Raw genomic sequence first — 23,186 nt, forward strand, 5'->3', positions numbered from 1 at the left:
AGTAATAGTCATGTTTTAGATATACTGAAAAGTTCACCAAAATTCATTTTTATAATGAATCTATCATTTTTTAAATTTATTCGGAATATTAGGAAAAAAGTTATGCATATATTAAAATAATAATATATGCATAACTTTTTTCCTATAACTTTTTATTTTGAAATATTACTGAATTAGTTTCATGTAATATTGAATTCTGTTTTAATAAATTTTGAAGGTAAGTATTTATTACTATTATTATTATTTAATATGTGTGATTATTGATTTTGAGACATTTGCGCTTCACAATGAAAATCTTTGTTAACACATAGTTCTGGGAGTTTAGGATTGTAACAAGATATTCTAGAGTTCGGAAAAACTGATTTTTATAATGAGTCTATTATTAATTTTTTTTAATTTAACAGTTAGACACAAAAAATTGGTAAGATTTGACAATTATTTACGTGGTTTATATCTATCATATGAGAAACAAAATTTTAGAGAGCTATAGAGTTTTCGAAATGCTATATAATTTATTTCTGAATTACGAATAATTTACTTAAAGTCAGCAAAAGTTTATTACTTCACTTACTTGCAGAAATATGTCATGTTTTAGATATACTGAAAAGTTCAGCAAAATTCATTTTTATAACGAATCTATTATTTTTAAAAAGTTAACAGTTAGACATAAGAATTCAGCAATTATTTGTAGGGTTTATATCTATCATGTGAAAAACAAATTTTTAGGAATTACAATCAGAGGTTCGTTTTCTTGGAGTTTAATATTCTTTAAACTGTTTCTTAATTATATTTAAATAAATACTCAGTAATATAAACTTAAATGTATAGAAATTAATTAAAATGATAATATTATTGATGATAATTTAATATTAAATAAATAAATGTAATCATATTATAGATAAATTTTTTAAATATATTTAAAACTAATGTAATTGTACGTACTATAATATATAACTAATACAGATAGTGTTACAATTTTATTATGTTTTTAGTTAGCTTAATTAAATGAGTTGTTTTTAAAATAAATTAACTTATTGTTGTAAAATTTATTCTTAAAGTTCGTTGATATGTAATAATTTTCATTGAGGTGAAATGAGTTTATAAAAAAATGTATATAATCACAGTTTCATTTTATAAACTCTAATTAAAGTTATTAAATTTATCAGTTAAATAAATATTATTTCAAAGAAATTATGGTTTAGTATAAACCATATAGTAATTCAAAGTTTAATAAGTTGGATCACACAGTATAAATTTGGTTTGAAGAAAGACCATTTTGTATTATTATTATTATCATTATTGCTACTGTACAATTTCAGTAAAATTCTTGTAATATATCTTTTAATTCTACTTTCATTTCATTATAGTAACTAAATTTTGTAAATTTTAAAAGCAAGTTTCGTTTCAATTCAATTACAATATAAATTTTTTTAAATTATATTTTTATAGATTTCACATTAACAATTTGATAAAATGGATGAAATAATTGAATATAATAGTGATATAATATCAAAAATAGGAAGACGAGACAACATTTGGTACTGTACTTCAATGAACATTCTATATGGTCGGTAAGAAATGTTTATGTATGAAATCTTTTCGTTATTTTCTTATTAAATATAAAATAATATTAATCCTATTTTTAATTTATATAAAATTACAGAATGATATGCCGATAGTTTCCTCTCAGGAACAGGGAATTTTCCTACTGCTAATCAATTCGTCACTTTTGATAATTTATCACCACGAGATAAAAAAAATTTGTTAAATTTGGAAAATTTTTTACATGAACTGCATTTATCATATAAAAAACATAATTTTGGAAGTTGGGAATGTCATATAGAACTTTATTTAATTTATATAAAAAGTACGATATAATTTATTACAAGGGAAAACAAATTGAATTTAATTGTTTAAACTTAACCGAAGCAATATATAACATTAATGTCAAATGATGGAATTTAAGTTGGGAGTACCTAAATCCTCAAAAATTGAACATCGAACTTCTTTGGTGTCTAAGATTGGACAATATTAAAAAAATTGTTATTACCACAAATATTTTAAAAAGAAATGTTCTTTTTGCGATATTCTATTTTACGGACAATTCTTAATTATACAAGTAAGAAATATAATTTAGATAATTATTATATTGAACTATTTCTGTATTTTACTTTGTCTTATTGCTAAATGTTATTTTAAGTTGTCGCATTTTAATTTATTCTTTATATTAGAACAAATTGTAAAAAAAATTATTAATGCAAATTCATTTTATAATAATAAATTTAATAATTAGAAAGAATATATTAAACTTTGCCTAACTGTTACACTGGTACAAGATTTTACATGAAAACTAAAGAAATGAAGTGAAAAGTTTTCTAAATATGAAAACTAAAAAAACAGGTTGAGTAGTTTTTTTGAGAATAGAATTATTTATAATTGTAATTTACCCGAGAAATTTCTGAACTGAAAATAATTTATAACTTGAAAAAAAATTAAACACCACAAATTATTTGTAATCTTAATTTAATGGACATCTAAAGTTAATTTTGTGATCAAGATTTCTCTTTAAAAATTAATTTACTTAAAATTTAATTGGAATAAAGTTGACAAATTCCAACCTCTTTCAGATAATTTTATTATCCTCTTCATACATAAGTTAGATATAAAATACCAAGTTAGGTTTTAAAATACCAAAAATTAAAAACCACAACTTTAAGCAAATTACAAGATTACTTAAACTGGAATTTTGTTTCTGGTTACCAAAAACCTGACCAACAATTTATTGACGAGTTCCAAAATATCAAAAATTAAATCGAGAATTATCATCAGCCGTCGTGAAAATTTATTCCTGCACTTACATGCAGAAATATGTCTTACTTTAGATAAACTGAAGAAAACAGTGGAAACACTTAAATAAGCTGTAACCTAAAAACCTTTTCAATGTAATTTCAATGTTATATTATTTTGTGTACCCGAATATCAATCAAGAAAATTAATTTCAGTATTGATAATAAAACTATTACACGACAAATTATTTATATCCTGAAAAATTATTTGTGATCTTAATTTACTCGAAATGTACTTAAATTATAAAAATGTATTAAATAATAATTTGTAATCTTACTCGAAAAATTAATTTTGTGAATTTCACGAGCTGTATTTATCATACAAAAAATATAATTTTGGATGTTGGGAATTTTCATAGTAAGGTATATGAAATTTTATTTAATTTATATAAAAAGTACAATATAATACAAGAGAGGGCAAATTTAATTTTTTAAACTTAACCGAAACAATATATAACATAAAAAGTTCCATCATTTGACATTGAAAAGTTGGGAGTACCTAAATCCTCAAATATTGGCAAAAAATGGGCAGATAGAAATTTTTATTCTCTTAATGCAAATACAATTATTTAGACATCGAACTTCTTTGGATGTCTAAGATTGGATAATATTTTAAAAAATTGTTATTACCACAAATATTTTAAAAAGAAATGTTCTTTTTGCAATATTCTATCTTACGAACAATTCTTAAACGAAAAATAGCTATTTTCAAAATGAATACATTGTATAGGTATTTAATAAATAAGTCAGAAATATAATTTAAATAATTATTATATTGAACTATTTCTGTATTAGAACAAATTGTACAAATTATTAATGCAAATTAATTTAATAATTAGAAAGAATATATTAAACTTTGCCTTACTGTTATATTATTATTTCAAGTTGTCCTGTTTTAATTTACTTTCTATATTAGAACAAATTGTAAAATTTATTATTGCAAATTAATAATTAGAAAGAATATATTAAACTTTGTCTTTTTGTTATAACATTATTTCAAATTGTTGTGTTTTAATTTACTCGACAAATTTTTATTTTAAAAATTACCAGTGCAACTTATTTTCTAATAATAAAATATTATTTCAAATTGTCATGTTTTAAATTTACTGAAATAGTTCTACTCAACCGCGATATTTTTAAATTTAAGTAAAAATAAAAAGTAATTTTTCATTAGAAGTTTCAACACGATGAATTGAAAGTATATATCTAGTTGATATATTTTAAAAAGAAATTTAGTTACCAGCCTGCAAAAATTGAATCATTTTAACTTACTCAATAAATTTTTATTCATTTAATAATTAATACAGAAACTTTACCTTATTGTCAAAATAAAATTAATTTAATTCAAATTTGTAATTAGAAAATTAATTTTGTGATCAAATATTGTTAAAATAAAATTAAATTAATTCGAATTTATAAAAAACATTTAATAATTAATTTAAATTTGTGATCAGTATGTCTCATGAAATTAATTTTGTGATCAGTGCTACTCAAACCACTACTACTACTATGTGATGAAATGGGCAAAAATAAAAAAATCTCTTTTTCCATACAGAAGTTAATGGTTATCGCGAGGGAAAGTGTTAACCTGGTTATTGGAATTGCGAGATGAATTAATATTTTTCCAGAATAAACAAAGCCATTCTCATTGTTTTTACAGAATAATGAGTGTATGTTGTTGCTGGCTTACTTATCTGATGTATTTTCGCATTTAAACGACTCTAATGTGAATTTACAAGGACGTGATAAAACATTTTATTAATGACAAAGTTCGTGCATTCGTTTAAGAAGCTTGATATCTGGATTATTTGCCTTCACAGCAAAAATTTGGATATGTTCCCACTCACTTCGGATTATATTGAGAAAAATTTGAATGAACAAGACACTATTATTCACCACAGTTTGGATTGCACGAAGATGCATTTGCATGATCTAAAATCTCAGTTGACTGAGTATTTCCTGGAAGATAAAAATGATTTTTTGAAGAGATGGGTACTGAATCCATTTAGTGAAACTGTTGTTGCCGCTGCTAAGTTACCAGTTGAGATTCACGAGCAGCTCATTGAAATGTCTGCCAACAAAACACTACAACTGCAATTTACATCTGAAGATTTAAATACATTTTGGCTTGCTTGTCAACATGAATATGGAAATTTAGTCACAGAAGCATTGAAAACATTAATTCCTTTTGCTACATCTTAGACAAAAAACCCTTTTCACAGAGATATGGTTGCACTTAAAACTAAATACAGGAATCGTCTTTTATCACTCAAAAACAATTTGCTTTTGTGTGTTTCTAACGTAGATCCACATATGGAGAAAATTTTAAATGAAAAACAAATGCAACAACACAATTTTTTTTCTTTACATGTGTATTGTAAGTAAAATGTTTAAGTTTTTATAATAAATGATTTTTTCTCATAAAATGATTTCATTATTGTTTCGCGACCCCCAGGTTGAGAAACGCTGGTATAGACTGATCCAAATCTTGGGCAACTCAAGGGTGAGAGAGTTGCAAGGAGACAGCGATGTGGTGAAGAGGGCCTAGTACTATTCATGAAATCCTAATACCTTTCCTTTCAATTTAGTACTTTTCAAAACATTCATTTTTATTCTATTTCTACATTTTTTACTTTACTTTGGCAGTAAATAGATGCTTTTATTGCTTTCTCATTCAGCAGTTGAATGTATTTTTGCAATTAAATTTAATAAAAACTAAACTACAAAATCGAGTTCTTAACGATTCTTTGAAGCACTGTTATTAGCAAAGGAGCTACTTAAAAGCACCAACGATAAAACATTACACTTGGAAACCATTGTGAAATCGGGGGGGGTGCCGAATAAGTCGGAAACCCACTCGATTGTCACCAATGTGTGAGATCTCGGGGAGGTAAGAGGGAGTCGTACCTCTTTTTCCCGTGACTCACTTGTCAAGGATGGCTGTTACGTCGACGGCGCGTTACGCGAGTGGAGGAGGAGGAAGGATGGGGTCGACGATAAGGCGAAGCCGACAGTCAAGAAAGACACCATTTTATAACAAAAACAAGATTTAATACAAGCTAAACGAACTAAAGTACACTTCTACCCTCGTATACAAAAAGGGGCCAGAGAGAGAGAGTTTACAATTATTTTTCATACCTCTTAACAAGTCCGTAATAGACGGAATCCGGAAAAAAGTTGTAGACTGTCGTAGACGGGCACTCAAAACTGTAGAATTCTTTAGAACTTTAGAAAACCTCTATAAATTCCGTAATAGACGGAGTCCGGCGAGTGGAGTCGTAGAAGCTTTTTGTGGGTTCGGAGGATGCCACAGTGTACTGTACGTCGTACTCGAAAGACGATCGGCGAGCCCCTTAGGGGGGGAAGGAAGCGTCTTTTATAAGTTTTTGATGGGAAAACCTGTCACGTGATCGAAAACGAATCGTTATTAGGGCCATAGGTGTTCCCGGGATATTAAATAAGCGACTAGTTCGGGCGCTAACTATAAACCATCGTGCAAGATGATCTACCTGCTCCGAAGGAATAACGGTTTGTTGATAGTTAGGGGACAATCGTTGCCATTCGAGGGTCAATAATTTCCCGGGTATGGAATGTTGTTGATTAAGTTGTTTATAACTGGAGTGAACAAATTCAGAAATTTCTAGGGTTTTAACTTCCAGATTTCACACCATCATCTGCTTCAACCATACAAAAACATTCTAGTGAGGAAGATTCTGTTGATGATGATCAACAGATCTTTTGTTTCAACATTTTGCTCATTTGATTATTATTGAGGAATAATAGCATTCTTGCAATATATGAATTTATCCTGTATGAATTTTGTATGTTACATGTAACACTAAATATATTTTAATAAATAGAAATTTGATAAATTATAAATTTATATAAATATATATTTAAATAATATATAATATATACGTACATTCAGCAGTTTACGGTCAAATTAATGCCTGCATTAGTCTATACATTCACTTCTAGACTTACGACGGGGTTCGGTTCTGCAACTTCGGATGTAAGTCGAAGTGACTGTACTTAAAACAAAACAGTTAGCCATCTGAACATGTGAAGGGTCAGCACATGTGAAGGGTACAACAAAACTAAAGATGACTCAATCAATCGTCAGAAGTGTGCAAGATATATATGTATGTGATATATATTTGACAAAAACTATAAAAAATTCATACATTTTAAAAATTTTTTTATGAAAGTTTTTCGTCATAACTCAAGAAATGACTGTAGATCATTAGGACTGAGCAGTATTAATATTCTGATATTTATTATACTCTTAATTTTGTACGATTCTAAAGGGTGGTGTGGAAGAAGTAAACTATATATCCATTGCATGGTAAATAATGAAATTTATAACTAACCATATATATAGAGGAGCTTCAGTAAGGATCATAGCAGTAGCTAATAGTATTGTATTAAAAGGGAGAACTTTTACCTTCATTTCCTCAAAATACTAATTTTGCTTCTTACTCCTTTCTTCCACAGATCTCTTAATTAATTTCAAATATCACATCATATGCCAATTACTATCTGTCAATTAACAAAATAATATAAAAGAAAAAAGAAAATCTCTAAAGTTTACATTAGAGAACTAAATTTAAAATAGAGCCAACTAAGGTTTTATAACAGAAGATAGGTTAGAATGCAACACATCATTATATAATTAACCTCAGGAATTAAATTGCAGCCAGCCACTTCTCTTTCCTCCCAGGGTATTGTTCATTCGGGAACGAATAAAACTTTGAACCTGGCGGCGCAGTAATATAGGTAAATATAAGTAACACTATAACCGACCATACAACAGTTATTTTTTGAAGTTTTGTGTGTCAGGAAGCTGTGGTTCATTATCACAGGTAGAAAACAAGCACAGCGTTTCATTACGTGTCCAACAGAAAGACGCACGTGTTTTCCCGAAGCAGTTTTCTTTGCCTGCGTACAGGTGGCGCTCAACTCAGTTCCACTAGCTCTATACTAGTTTAACCCAGGACAATCTAGTTTAGCCTAAATACTTTAGGCTTAACTAGTCTGACCTAGGTGGAACTGATTTAGAATTATTATTCAAGTATATTAATGGTTAAAATAAAATAAAATTACAAGGCAATCAATTAGATGAACAATATTTATTCAAACATAGTCTACTTAATTATAAAAAACGGTATTGATTAGAAGTGATACACCTCTTGTACAAAACTATAAAATAAAAATAAGCTAATCAGTACTTATCAGTTTGTACTTAAGCCATGCACTTTTAAAGGTAATTAACTTTTGAAAATATTTTCAAAAATTCAAATGAAATAATAATAATAATTTTTTGAGTCAAACTAAAATTAAAAATGAACTTATTTGTGCTTCTTAGTGTAACATATAAAATATTTAATCTTTTATTTATTTTTACAGGGTGTAGTGTGATGGCATTTTGAATTACACAAAATCATTTTTTTACACTGGCACCTACAGTATTTGTAGCACAGTTTTTGGTACAGGTGCACCTCATAAAACCTTGTCCTGTCCCAACTGAATGTTTGGTAGCTGCAGTCCTTAGTGAGATTTGAACATCTTGATTAACATCACTTTCTTGTAGAAATTTTTGAGTACAAAGGTCAAATTCAGTTCTGTAATAAACAAACATTTTATTTTGACCAAATTACATAACATACTTTTTGTAACATACATGCTTTTTAGACCAAACAAAACTGCATTTAACATTGCGCTTTTTTTTTCTTCAAAGATCTTTATCAGGCCTTCATTATAAGTAAATATTATACAAAAACCCTATCTGAAAAAAATTCATAAAACTTGAAAACATCTTCCAAATATAAAAACAATAATCATCGAAATCAGTTCAGATTTGACAGTGAAATAGAGTAACATGGTCATTAAAAAAGAATTTCTTTTTTTGAAGTAATTTGAGAAAAAATAAACAATAAAATGCGTGACTAACCCTGCAATAGTGTCTGCAATATTCTATGCTTAGTTCCAATTTTGTACAGGAATAAATCAGTTTGGCCAATGACTAAATCAGTTCCACCTAGGTCAAACTAGTTAAGCCTAAAGTATTTAGGCCAAACTAGATTGTCCTGGGCTAAACTAGTATATCATGATACGTGTAGGACAAACTAGTTTGCTCTGAAATCTGGTTTGGCCTGTAACATATATATAAAATAAGAAATAGTATAAAAGAGCAGTTTCAGAAAGCATAAATTTTTATTAAATATCTTTTAAACCAATTAGATTTATTATGTTAAATGAATGAATAATTATTTTATTTTCAGTTAACTGTCTTATTTATTGGTGCCATATCTTTAGTTGTTGTTATCACCGTATGTTTAATTCGCACATTTAAAAACAAAGGTGGGTTTTAATTTGAGTAAAGATTGTTATATTTTCTAGAAATTCTTATATATTACTATTTTAAGCTGTTGTAAATTTTTTTCCTTTATAAATTATTACTAATTTATAGTAACTAAAAATGTGTATACAGGTATACCTCGACTTACGTCCCTCTCGAGTTACGTCGTTCCTGATTTTACGTCGTTTGTCAAAAAAGTATATGGAAAAATAAAAATCAAGTTTAAGTCATTTTATTCGACTTTAAATCCGTCCGCCACAAACATTGAAGTCGTAATATCACTAGCAAAGTGTTAAAAGCACACAAAATCATATTAAAATTTGTATATTTACAGTAAATGTTAATATAATCATCATAAATCCTAGAGAACGAACCATGAAAACATCTGTGTTTCTGTGTTGTCGTCTTATTTAGCGGTCTTTAAGTGCTCATTATTGGCGTCTAGTTACGACGTAAGTCGAAACTACGACTTACGTCGTACTACACAAGTAAATTCGACTTACGTCGCCTCTCCTGGAACCAATTACCGACGTAAGTCGAGGTATACCTGTATTAAGTTTTATATAAAATATTTTAACTTCTGCCAATTTTAAAACTAGTACTTAAAACAATTTTTTTAATAATAATAATTTCCATAAAAGCCATCTTTATTGGTTTTGTTTTATTGATATATCTGCCCTGAACATTCATTTAAAATTATTTAATAATGGCAAAAGTGACAAAACTGTGTTTGATTATTTACGTGTTTTAAAAATAAATATACAATTAATATTTAAATTTTGAACATTTTAATACCATTTTGTATGTATATTGTTTAATAACAATAAATTTTCTGGGAATGGGCTCTTAGACCCTCTTTTTTTATGGAGTATTCCATCACCCCCAGATCTCTGATAATGCCATCCCAAAATTTTCTGTAGCCATCTGTACTGTACTTGGTCTAGCTACACTCTCAGAGCATCTTTGCTCCAGATGTATTAACAGCATATAAAATGTAATTTAAATAAATTGAAATTAATAAATTTAAAGTAATTTATAATTTTTCTGTGTAATAATTTAAACTTGTGTACCAACTTGTTATAAAATATAACATCGAACCAGGGCTGCAGAGTCGGTAAAAAAAAAACTCGACTCCGACTCCTGGTAATTTTAGTAGGTTGACTCTGGCAAAATTAAAAACCAAGTCATTTTATGGGAGGCAGAGGCACTCATTACTCTATACTCTGAAAGGAGCTATGGGCATTTACCCAAATACTTTTATAGTTAGTATTTTTAATATTTAATTCGCATTAATATTTATTTTTATAAAAAAAATTAATTTTTTACAAATATTTAAAAAAAGAAAAAAGGGGAGCGATAAAATTCTATATTGACATATCTTTATTCTACAGCATTTGCACTTCATTTCACCCTTCCAGAAAAGTTCGTCCAACTAAAAAGCCCCTTGTTCTAGCTAGTACTTCAGCCCCTTGTTCAGAAAAGAAAAATATATACTCTGATCAATTAGTCTGGCTCGTTCAGAAAAATGGCGTACTTATTTAGAGCAGGGATAATAAAGGAATGAATTAAAAATATTGAAATTTAATTGGGTCAAAATAATTTAACTACTAAACACAAATACTACAAAAACTATTGATACATATTTAATAAATTAAATAATTGCATTTTGTATTTAAAATAAATGAATTATAACAAAACACAAAAACATTTAAAAAAATTAATTAATATAAAATAAAGGGTGTACTATAGATTACCCCTATGGAATTTCAGGACTTCGATTATATATTGGAACTCTGGACCGAGACGAGTTCAACCATACCCTATTTTTCGACCAGAGACGAAAAATAAAGTTGTCATACTTTTTCACTTACCATACTTTTTTAATGCTCTCATGAAGACAGCACCGTAGTTGCTAGTACTGCCATCTTGCGGTAAAGTCTGCAAACCATGACGTCTGACTACGGTCATCTCCAGTAGGGTTAAACACGCGATACGAGAGCGGAGAGAGCGACCCGACTTCCGATCATCGTGCGATCGCCGGAAGAAAGTATGACAACTTTTTTATTTTTCATCTCCGGTCCAAAAGTAAGGTATCATTGAACTCGTCTCGGTCCCCTCGGTTCAGATATATACTCAAAGTCCCGAAATTCCATAGATAGTAATCTATAGTATCCCCAAAATAAATTTTATTTAAATTAAAAAACTAAAATTTAAAATGTTGAGTCAAAGTCGACACATTTTTCCCAACGTCAACTCCACAGCCCTGCATTGAACTATAATGTTAGTGTTTTAAAGAGAGATTTGCACAATTAAGAAGCTTGAAAAACTGTTTAATTTAAGAAAGATACATTTTTAGAGCTTTTTACACTTCAGTCTTCAGATCTGCTCTATAGAAAGAAAGAAAAAAAAATCTTAAAGTAAACATTTAGAATTGAACATTTAAATTCTAAGAATAAATAGCTCATAATCCCAAATTTAAAAAAAAAAATGCTTTGACCAACAGACACTGACTTGTGTCTAGTATTGAAATAAAACCTTAAAATGATAATGAATTTATAATTCAGAATGAGTTCTTTACATAAAGGTAAATCTGTTTTCTGATTATAATTTGCCTAAATGAAAACATTGATTCAATTTTTTTAGCAATTGTCTGATATATATGTAAGGTTTTGTTCTTAAATATTATAATGAAATAATGTTAATAAAATTGCTGGTACTTAATTTTATAAATTTATAAAGACAGTGAAATATTTGACAAAATATTAATCTTAAAGAACAGTTTGGTATATTTGAAATTCTCTAAAAAAAAAAAAAAACAGAAATGAAAAACTGAAATTTTTAGAATAAGTAAAATGATGTAATTTGTTTAATCATTCAGTTAGTTGTCTCTATTGTTCACATTGATGAAAAACTGACCTTTCATACACTTCCAACAATGCCATCGGCATAGATGAAAAGCAGCAAATGTTTTCAGCCTCGTTCAGGGGCCAGCATCAGACTTCTATAGAAGATTTTATCAATTTGTACAGCAGTTCTAGGTTTAAAGAATAAATTTTTATCCCTATTGTTACATAGTATTCTACAGAGATAGTTGAAGCTTGTTGGAAATTATAACTCCATGTTATTTGTAAACTTGGGTAAATTGTTTTGGGGACTATTCATTTAGTTTCAATTTAAGTGTGCATTTTAAAATAGAAGATGCTTTTAACAAATGACTTATTATAGGTAATTTTTTTGCTAAAAAAGCTGATTTTGGCATTTTTCTTAATTTGTTACTGAAACTTAAGATACTTTAACCTCATACAATTGTTACTTCAACTACCACAAATACTATTGATTTTATGAAACTTTCCCAGATATGACAAATTATTTAGTGGGCTGCAATTTGAAAAAATTGTAGCTATAAATTTCCACTGTTTTGTCCATCTGTCTGTCTTTCCTTAATCTCTAGAATGGAGTTAGATAGATGAAAGATAAGACCAGATATGGAGAGCTTAGGGGCAGAAGGTTCCAATTAATTATATACAAACTTCTGATACAAACAGGAAGTCATGTTATTTCAATTCAAAAACTTTTTCCTGTAAAGTGTTAGCTAGATGACCAGCATGACACTATTGTTAAAAGAAAAATATGACGTACAGGAGCAAGCCACTACTAATTTGAGGTGGCGAGCAGAGGCGTAGCTACCATGGAGCAGTTTGCTCCAACTGCTCCAGGCACACGAACCACTAGGGCACCAAGTTAGAAAGGGCGAAATAAAAACTTGTAAAAACATTTGTAAACAAAAATTTTTGGCTTTAATAATTAATCAATTAACTATTATATTTGAATTTGTTCGACAGTTATGCATACTTTTTAAACGCTTATCACCTGCATATTTTGTCGCATCGTCTGATAAAAATATTTTGGAAAGATCAGGATTGTTACAATCGACATATCCCTCTGACATTTTGCCTAGTTTTGGACCTCGACTGCTTTGATTTAAAATGTTTTTTTTATATTCAGGTAAAAGAAATTACTTCTATACGCCAAGTTGCCGAGCTACTTTTAATTCACACTACAGCCTCGAGTAGCTTCTCTGACATTATTACAGCATGCCTGATTTTTTTTTTTTTTTTTTTTTTTTTTTTTACTATACGGGTGGCAAACGGCGACAGAAGAACGAAGTTTTTCAAAACTAAAATTAATCAAAACTTATTTAAGAAGCATGTCACATCACCATCTTAGCTCTTTGGCTAATGTACCAATTGAAGAATCAATAGCTTGTCAACTTGATCTGGAGAAAGTGATTGACCAATTTGCATTTTTCGACTTAGGACACCTTGAAATGTCAAGAAATGCAAAACAATCGGGTAATTTTCTGTATGTATCAATGTTAGTGTTTGTGGCACAATTTTGTTCACTGTTTGAAGCTTAATGACTCCTGTGCTTTTTGTGGAAAATTTCTTAAATTTTGCAGGGAGGTGCAGTACATTTTGCCAATACAATTTATATAATTAGTAAATATTATTAGGTATTCCATACTTAAAGAATTATATTTTGTTTCGTTATTATATTTGTATTTGTTAAATTGAATGGTTGAAATGCTTCAAATCTCAAATAAATTGTTAAGTAAGATTTTAAGTCAAAATAATTAAATATGTTTTTAAATTAGATGTTCAAAATAAATTTCGCCAGACCTCGTCTGAGGAACAAAGGGGTGCACCAATTCTACTTGCTCCAGGGCGTAAAATCTGTAGCTATGCCATTGGTGGAGAGCATATATTTTAAATTAAATTAAAATTGTCACAATGCCGAGCTGCAAGTTTAAATGTCCCAATAAATATTTGTTTGTTACAGATATAAATTTTAGGCTTAATTTTTTATCTTTAATTTTTCAATGATGTATGAGATTTTTTGTAGAGCTAAGGAAAGACTAAATCGATAAAATATTTTTGTTCTAGTTAAAACGGTTACTCGGAATATGATAGGATCATCAAGACCTCGGTTCAGAAAGAGAGACAAAATGATTTTTTATGGTAGAAAAATGATAAGAAAGGTATGTAAAAAAAAATTTTTCCAAATTAAAAACATGAGTAATTAGTCAAAATCAGAATTTAATTTTTTTCCATTTGCTTGCTTGCTTTGTAATTTTCACTACAGAACATTTTAAAATATTGAAAATTAAAAAAGTAACAATTGTTGATGTAGATGCTAATTTACTATAATGCAGTACTTTCTTTTTAGTAATTTCTAAAGAATTGATGTTAAGTTGCAAAGTATTTAATAATTTATCAATAATAACTGTAATTTATTGTCCATATAAAATATTTTTAATGGATAATCAATTTGTAAAAGTTTCTTTTTGAAATATAAGACTTTCTTTGTTGTTAAAGTTTGAATTTTTAAAAACATGCTTAAATTCTGTATTCAAAAATTTCATTAAATATAAGATAAGCTAAAAATAACATATATATATTTGTTAATTTTAAAGGTTAAATCACTTTCGTACCAAGATGGTGGAAAAGGGAAGAAACGACAGATAGTTATTCGTCTTGCTAAAAGGTAATATTTTAATTTGGTTAAAAAATTTTTGTGTATTTCTTAATCTAAATGTCTTTAATAAAAAAATAAATTCTTTTGTTTTCCATTGTTACATGAAAATATATTTATTAATGAACTTCAGACTTTCCCTTAGTTGTATGCAAATCCAACTCAGAGTTAATTTTTTTCAGATGTTTGTAAAAAAATATAATAACTAAATTATTAATTTTAATATTACATTATTAGTATTAAGATAGTTTGCAAGATGGTGACTTTACTACTTATGCAAGTTTTGTAAAAAATTTAAAAATATAAGTTGAATAAAATCAAATACAAGTATCCCTTGTACAAGACTGTTTCACTCTGATGGTTTGAAAGTTGGGGATATCCCGATACAACACAACTTCCAATTTTATTCTAACACTGTTTTGGAAATCCTCCATACAAAATTTCACAATTTTTAAGTGTAAACTTCATTATTCAATATATTTTTTTTTATTCAAGTAAGCATGTGTGTCATCTCAAATTTGCCCATGGATTTTAGAATATTTAAATTTTCAATTTGTTTTGTACTTTTTGTTAGATTTACTTTAATGAAAACTGATAGTAGAATTTTTTCTTCCTTGCCCTAGCTTTCCTATCTAACTTTCTAAAGTTTTATTATAAAAGAATAACATAATTTGTTGTATTCTTGACTTTTTTTTTTCCTAAAATTTTTGAATTAAAATATTTTGAATTAATAATTAAAGAATTCTTTTTTTTTTTAAAGTGTTAATTTTATTTATTTGTTTTTAGATTGCTGCGTCTAAAGAAAGAACAACAGCCTCTAACTTTATTGGTAAAGGAACCATCACAATCATTTCTTGAGGAAGATATTGAACAATCTGAGTCAAAATTGCCACGTGAAGTTATGTATATGCTGAATAGTGTTAGGTAGATATAAATTTCTTTTAATTCTAATAAATTAATAAAAACTTTACTGAATGGAAGAGATGATATAACATACCTCGTATTTAAACTGATTGTATAATAGTCATTTCTTATTAAGATACAAAAGTAAATATTTTATTTTAAGCTTAAAATATTTTAAACATCAACAGACATGATTTCATTTTCTTAACAAATAATAAAATTTCATATTACTCCTTTTGCCTTCAATTCTTAACCTTCAGTTCTTTTGGAGATCTAAAACCCGATTAGTGCTTGAAATCACATCTATAATAAATGTTTTAAAATATTCTGAAACATATGAATGTAACAAGTTCTAATTAAAAAAAAAAAAAAAAAATGCAAGTGTTAGATGATTTAGAAAATTTCTGGGACTTATTAGATGAAACATGAATACTTTTCTGCAAACTTTTCTACATATTCATAGTATATTATACTTTTTCTACATATTTTTTTAGATATATTTAAGTACAAAATATAAATATACGGTGTCCCAATAGCATTGCTTGACCTAATTGTGGAATAAAATGCATCATTTATTGAACAACTAAGTATTTTTATTTCAATATAAATTAACATTACACTCCAGTGCTAAGCCATTTTCATGTGGAAGACGGTATCTACCAAATGTTCCCCACAACTCTGGTAGCACACATGCACTCTTCACAAAATTGCTTAAGACATTGCTGCATAATTCTGTTTCAATTTCACCAATAATATATTGAACATGTCTTGGTCAGGAATTGTTTCTGGGTTATTAGCAGACAAGGTTTGGCAAACTTCCACAGTTGCAGGATGACAAATCACCAATATTGATCAGAACTAGTAGCTAGTTCTGGTCAATAATGCTTGAGATGACATAGTCTAGAAATCAGTTTTGGAAACACATGTCCTGATCACTGACAATGATTATTTCAAGGCCACAACAATGTGGAATGCCAGTGGCATGCAATTTACATCTGACACTGTTAATGGGACATCCTTTACAATTAAATCTGTAAGGACATATTCTGTATTTAATTTGGTTTAAAATATTGAGTAAATATATTTTTTAATTAGCCATACATTAGTAACTTTAATACAAATTATATATACATTACATTTTCTAGAATATTTGGATTTTATGAAAAGCCTTTATTTTTGGAATTATGTAAAACACTTCAAACTATTCAAGTATATGCAGGACATATGCTGTTTTCTATTGGAGATCCAGATGATAGTATATATGTTGTCCAAAGTGGTCGTTTAACAGTATTCATAACAGAATCTGTAAGTAATTTATTGTTTAATTTATATTGTTTTTAGTGAACTTTAGATAAGTCATAATTAGCATCTAACTTTGTTTTTAACTGTTAGGTTGAAAATAATTATGTAATTATTAACCTAATTATTATAACTTTAATTTATTAGGTTGATAATTATTATATAAAACAATATTTTATAATTTTAATAAATATCAAATTATTGATATTTTATAAAACTTGTGCTTACTCTCTCTAATGTAATAAAATTTATAAATAATATGTAAATTCTTAATGCAGAAAATTATTATTAGAATTAAATAATGTTGTTGATTTCTAATAATAAATCCCTTTTACTGCTCAAGGCACAGAAAAAGAGAAACTTTGGCTTAGTTATGCAAAAGGCTACTAACTGTCAAATGTACAAAAATGGGTATTGTTTAATCTTCATTTTACAGAGATAACCAAACACAGCACAGCTACTGTTACTATTTGTAAAGTTCAGTGACTAATCCAGTTTATATTTTGTTTGAAAATGAAAAACTTTAATTGTGATATACTCAGTTTAAGTGTGTAGAAGGTTGGTAGCTTTTTGCATAACTGGGTCCAATTGTTAATGAAATTATAAGTTAATAAGATATTTTAGCTTTTTACTTTGTGTCTGAGATTGTTTTAGTTTAAATAGTACAGAACATATGTCAGTCTAAAAATTTTGCGAGTCTCAGTGACTGATTGTTTGTAAATGTAAATCAATTGAATCAACTTAAGTAATCCACAAATTGCATCAGACATTTTGTGTATACATTTATTGTGTACTTTGTACAACATTACAAGCTGTAATACATTGCAGATATTACATCTGTTAAAAATACAGCACTGGTATGTACTTATAAATAAGACTTGGCAGCCAGATTTTTTCGTTGTTCCAGGCCCAAAAATATTCTCTTTCACACCTATTTTGTACTAAATTTTGGAAAATTTTTGGCTAATTCTCAAATTTATGTTAATAATTTGCAATTTTAGCCCTTTCTTTTTTTTCGAAAAAGTGAAAATTTGCTTAGAATTCGCCCACAATTGCTCCAGACAAAAAAAATTTGCGTATGTCTAAGCTTGTCATTTTTTTTGCCTAGAATTTAGAAATCAAAGCATTCAAGGCATCTATATGCCCATCTGGCAGCCTTGATAAGACTTGTGCCCTTCAAACCTGCCTACCTATTGAGATTGACTTTGCAGATCCAATCTGGTAAGCCTATACTTGTGTAAGTCACATACACATTGTTTCCTATCTTATCTATGCTGACTGATCATTGCAGATGAAATATGTGTATAATGTGAAAAATGTGGCAATAAAGCCTTAGTAAATCATTTACCATTGTTGTTAATATTGCTAAACATTTATGTTTAGTCAAAATATTTCTTTATCTGAATATGGTGGTTAATTTTTCCTTTAAATCATTGTATGTAATCATTCAGATATTTAATATAAAGACGTAAACTGATTACCCTAAATGATGTGATTAAATTCTACATTTGTTGTATGTTGGGTTTTGGGGTGAAGAGGATGATAGGGATCCCTAAAACAACAATAAAATAGCATTATCCTCAAAGATATGTCTTCAAAGTTTCAGAATTCTATCTTAACTAAAAGTGGATGAAATTTGAGTTACAAAATTTGAAGGCATGTTTTATTTAACTTGCTTTGTATCATTTAAAAAAAATTAAAATTTTCTGTTTGTATAAATTTTAATATTTGTATATTAGGATGGCAGAGAATTACATTTGAAGAAAGTAAATGAAGGAGAAAGTATTGCAAGTCTTTTAAGTATAATGGATGTTTTAACTGTAAGTATTATGATTTGAATTATTAGCTTATGTAACTTGCAACTTCATATATTCCTATTGATTTAAAAATTTTCAAATATTTACTTTTGTCAGTAAATATAATGGATCTATTCATTTTTTTCTCAAATGTTATGCTAAAAAGCAGTTTAATGTCAAATACTGATACAAATCATCATGAATTTATCAATAATTTGTCTAGAAATTTGTCATTTTTGATACATTTAAGCTATATTATTGTCAAAAGTTTATTTGAAGTTAAACAATGCTAGTGTTTAATTATTATGCCTTTGTGTCCTTTTTAACTCTATTTAAAATTTATTTTGTATACTAGTACTTTCTATATATTAACCCTTACCCGGCCAGGGTACCGATTGATCGTTACCCTGTTAACAATAGATTTTTATAAAATTTATCGACAACAGATGTCAGCACTTGATGACATCGTCTTGTTTATCGTCTGTTTCACGTATTTTTGTCCAGGTGGTGTTTTGTTGACTTAAGAAATTTTAATTATCGGTCTTTTTTCTTAATTTTTCATTTTTTGATAATTTTTTATTTCATTTTTAGCATATTCATGCAATAATATTACTATCATTAGTTTATTAATGCTATAATAAGTTTATTCAGCTATAATATGTTAATGCATTATAAACAAGTTATGACCTTCAGTTCTGATATTTTATATTTTTTTTTTATTTTTTTTTTTAAATCTAAAATATCAGCAAATGTTACATCTGTTGCTACTGGTAATCATATGTTTATTACAAAAATATATAATCTTGTTTGATATGAAATGAATAAAGTATATTAGTTCATTATGTTAGTTGAAAGCAGAATAAAGTTCAGATTTCGAACAAATGTTTGATATGATTTGCGATAATTTCACAACAAATACACATACATGTATAAATGTTATATCAAATTGTACAGAACAATATTCTACGTCATTCTGGCTCAGTGAGAATAAGAATGAAGTAGCCAGACAATGTTAATTTTGACAAAGTAACAAATTTTCGAGTTTGAATGTCAGTTATCATATGATTTTGTTTTTTTTTTTTCATAAATTTTTTTTAAACAAACTTTATTGAAAAATGTCATTTAAAACTAACTATATTGATAAATATGTGATTTTTTATATATATATGAATAAAGTAATAATTTAATTTTTGGTGAATTTTTAAAATAATATTGCCTGATTCACCTATTTTGCCCTTGGTCGTTTTACAAAATAAGGGGCGTGGCAAACGGCAGGCTAAGGGTTAACAGGACTTATTATACTGGAAATAATGGATGTAGATATTTAGTCTTACAGATCAAAAATAATGTTCTTTATTTAGTTCACCCGAACACGTACACTTTAAACTTGTTCGTCCCTCCTCGGCAGGCCTTTCAATGACACTTTCTACAATTAACAACAAAAACATTTCTTGGTACAATTATAACTAAAATTAATTAAAACACAATCATTTCCCGACAGATCGTGAGTTTAAGTGGAAATGTAAAGAAGATCGGAAATACAGAAATTGTAAGAATTTTTAAATTTATTGTCGGGAAATGATTGTGTTTTAATTAATTTTAGTTATAATTGTACCAAGAAATGTTTTTATTGTTAATTGTAGAAAGTGTCATTTGAAAGGCCTGCCGAGGAGGGACGAACGAGTCCGAAACACAAGTTTAAAGTGTACGTGTTCGGGTGAACTAAATAAAAAACATTATTTTTGATCTGTAAGACTAAATATCTGCATCCATAATTTCCAGTATAAAAGGGCCTGTTAATATATAGAAAGTACTAGTATACAAAATAAATTTTAAATAGAATGCTAGTGTTTGTTGTAGTTTACAATAATGTAAGTCTTATTTGCAGCAGAAATACATTATATTAATAATATATAGCATATTAGTTTGATGGCAAATTAATTTCTATTATAATCAAACTAATGCAAAATAATCCTTTATTAAAGCTGTCACATGCATGTAATATTCAAATAATTTTCTGTTGGATTAAAATTCACTTTATGCAATATTGTCAAAATTATATGACACTTGGGAGGAGTGTCTCGACTGTCAAAGGTGTTGGTGCGATAATCTCAAGAGAATAGTCAATAAAACAATGAGATAATGATTTGCTATTGGAGGAAAATGCAACCTCAATTGAAGTGGAATTATAAAAATGAACTATCCTTACTACTGATATTAAGTTTATTGATTATTTTGGATATAGAATCTAACCCAGGACCTTTGTCTAGATCACCTCAATATGGTGGCCATACAGACATACAAAAGAAGGGGTGGGGAGGCCACATAATGCCATTTCTAAAGTTATAGAAAAAACAAATATATCTGAAATAGCGTCCAGCCAAGAAATTCTGCTTGAGGAACAGGATTATGATAGAGACGAATTAAACGATGTGAGAACTCCCATAATACAAGACTACTTTCAAACCGTACGAAGAGTAGACATTCCAACAGCAGAAAAACCAAGGTATTCGCTGAAATCCATATATGATTTAATTCAAGAAAAATTCAAACAAACAAACACTGAATTGCAGAATATCAAAACAGAAGTTAATCTGAAAGAAGAAAGCAATTGGAGTCCAAAAAAATTGCACAAAAATTGGAAGAAATGGACTTTAATAACTAAGGATAATTCCCACACAAAAGGTGAGCTAGAATTTGAAATGGATCAATTATTAAATGAAAAAATGAACAAAAATATAGTAATTAATTTTCTGCTTGAAACTTTGGAATATCTAAAAGAAATTGAACAATTTATAATAAGAGAACTAGGTATAGCAAATAGTCCAATAGATAGTTATATTCATTATTACTTACTATTTTTACCATAGGCTGTAATTAAATTATCCTCAACACACGATAGAAAGAAATTTAATACTTAAAGAATTTTGGTCTAAGAAAGCAAAAATCAATTTAGATGAACATAAAAAAATTATGTTTAAAACAGATCTGTGTAGAAGATTGAGATTGAGGGGAGAAAATTTGGTATCAATAGTTCAACAAGAAAAAGCCAAAGGCATTAAAATAATAATGAGAGATGATGATTATTATATAAAGAAAGAGAATGTCTACACACACAATCTCAACTTACAAAAAGTTAGACCATTCAATTTAATCCTAAAAAACCCTTTAAATGTATATCAACTACACATGCCAAAAAAGCTTAATTTCCATGAATAATCAGAGAAAAGAAGATTCTACAAACCAAGAAATACTAGAAAATAATAACCAACAAGGATATAGAATAGAGCAGACAAATTTAGTAGTTGAATTTCCATTGGAAGAAAGTGGCTATACAAAAAGGAATAATTCCAAAAATCTTTTTGGATTTTGGAATATACAATGCCTCCAAAAGAAAACTATACACAAATATATTTTATAGATATTTGAATTCTAATACAGTTATTGGTCTGTCTGAAACTTGGTTGATCCAGTTAAAAATAGAAGATAAAACACTTTTAGTATTAGAAAGTAAAGGTCAAAGAAATAGTAAATCCAGTCAGCCCTCTGGAGGACTCTTATTGTTAATAAAAATCTAGGTAAGTTGAGGTCTTGGACTGCTGATAATAACTACATTCTAGCTGAACAAGAACTTTGTCAACGTTTAAGTGCACTCTGGGGAGAAACTCTTATAGAAATTATACTCATATCTCCCACCAAACTCTGATAAAAAGAGAATCTTAATAGAAATCCAAAATAAGATAATACAGAGAACTAATTTCACAGACTTGTGGATAATTGGTGGTGACGCTAATAGTTGAATAGGTGAAACAATGGATACAAAAAACAATGGAATTATAGATATTAGAAAGTCTAAAGATAAAGTAAATAACTTAGGGTCATTACTAGAATTTGTACAAGATAATAATTTATATATATTGAATGGACGACTCCCAAATGACTGTCCTGCGGAATATACCTATTTGTCTAATTTAGGCAAATCTATAATTGACTATATAATTTGTTTGGAATTTGTCCTAAATAAAATTAAGGAATTTATAGTTTTCAATAATGATATTTCAGACCACTTCCCTATGCAACTAGAACTAATTGGAGTTCCACATGAAAACAGGAAGAACAAATCCAAAAAAATAGCTGAATTTATAGAATAGATGAGAAAAAGTTTTAATCTGAAAAAATTCAAAAATGAATTCAACAATCAATTGTTAGTGATACAAGATCATGAAAGTAATAGAATTGCTGTTCAGAAATATGATAACTTAATGAATATAATAGATCAATTTCAATACAAAACCTCCTGGAACAGTAATAGGACACAACCCAAACAAGTCTGGTTTGATAAGAGTTGTTACTTACATAAGATTAAAAAAAAATGTAGCTTACAGTATTTTAGAAAAATGAACTCTGAGTCAATGTTGCAAGTATATATAAGGAACAAAAGAATATATCAAA

The 23,186-nt window shown here is 27.9% G+C and overlaps 1 protein-coding gene across 1 annotated transcript in view; it reads left to right on the forward strand.

Annotated features, from left to right (window-relative positions):
* The window catches only part of sws (patatin like phospholipase domain containing sws), a 164,726-nt gene that overhangs the window by 7,578 nt on the left and 133,962 nt on the right, over positions 1-23,186 (forward strand). The window contains exons 2-7 of the mRNA XM_067288448.1: positions 9,128-9,206; positions 14,148-14,242; positions 14,678-14,748; positions 15,523-15,660; positions 16,785-16,944; positions 18,678-18,758. Of these exons, the coding sequence (XP_067144549.1) occupies positions 9,128-9,206; positions 14,148-14,242; positions 14,678-14,748; positions 15,523-15,660; positions 16,785-16,944; positions 18,678-18,758 (624 nt within the window). The remainder of the gene's footprint in view (positions 1-9,127; positions 9,207-14,147; positions 14,243-14,677; positions 14,749-15,522; positions 15,661-16,784; positions 16,945-18,677; positions 18,759-23,186) is intronic.

The sequence above is a fragment of the Centruroides vittatus genome, unplaced genomic scaffold (genome assembly GCF_030686945.1).
Source record: "Centruroides vittatus isolate TY-2023 unplaced genomic scaffold, ASM3068694v2 scaffold_861, whole genome shotgun sequence".
Lineage (NCBI taxonomy): Eukaryota > Metazoa > Arthropoda > Arachnida > Scorpiones > Buthidae > Centruroides > Centruroides vittatus.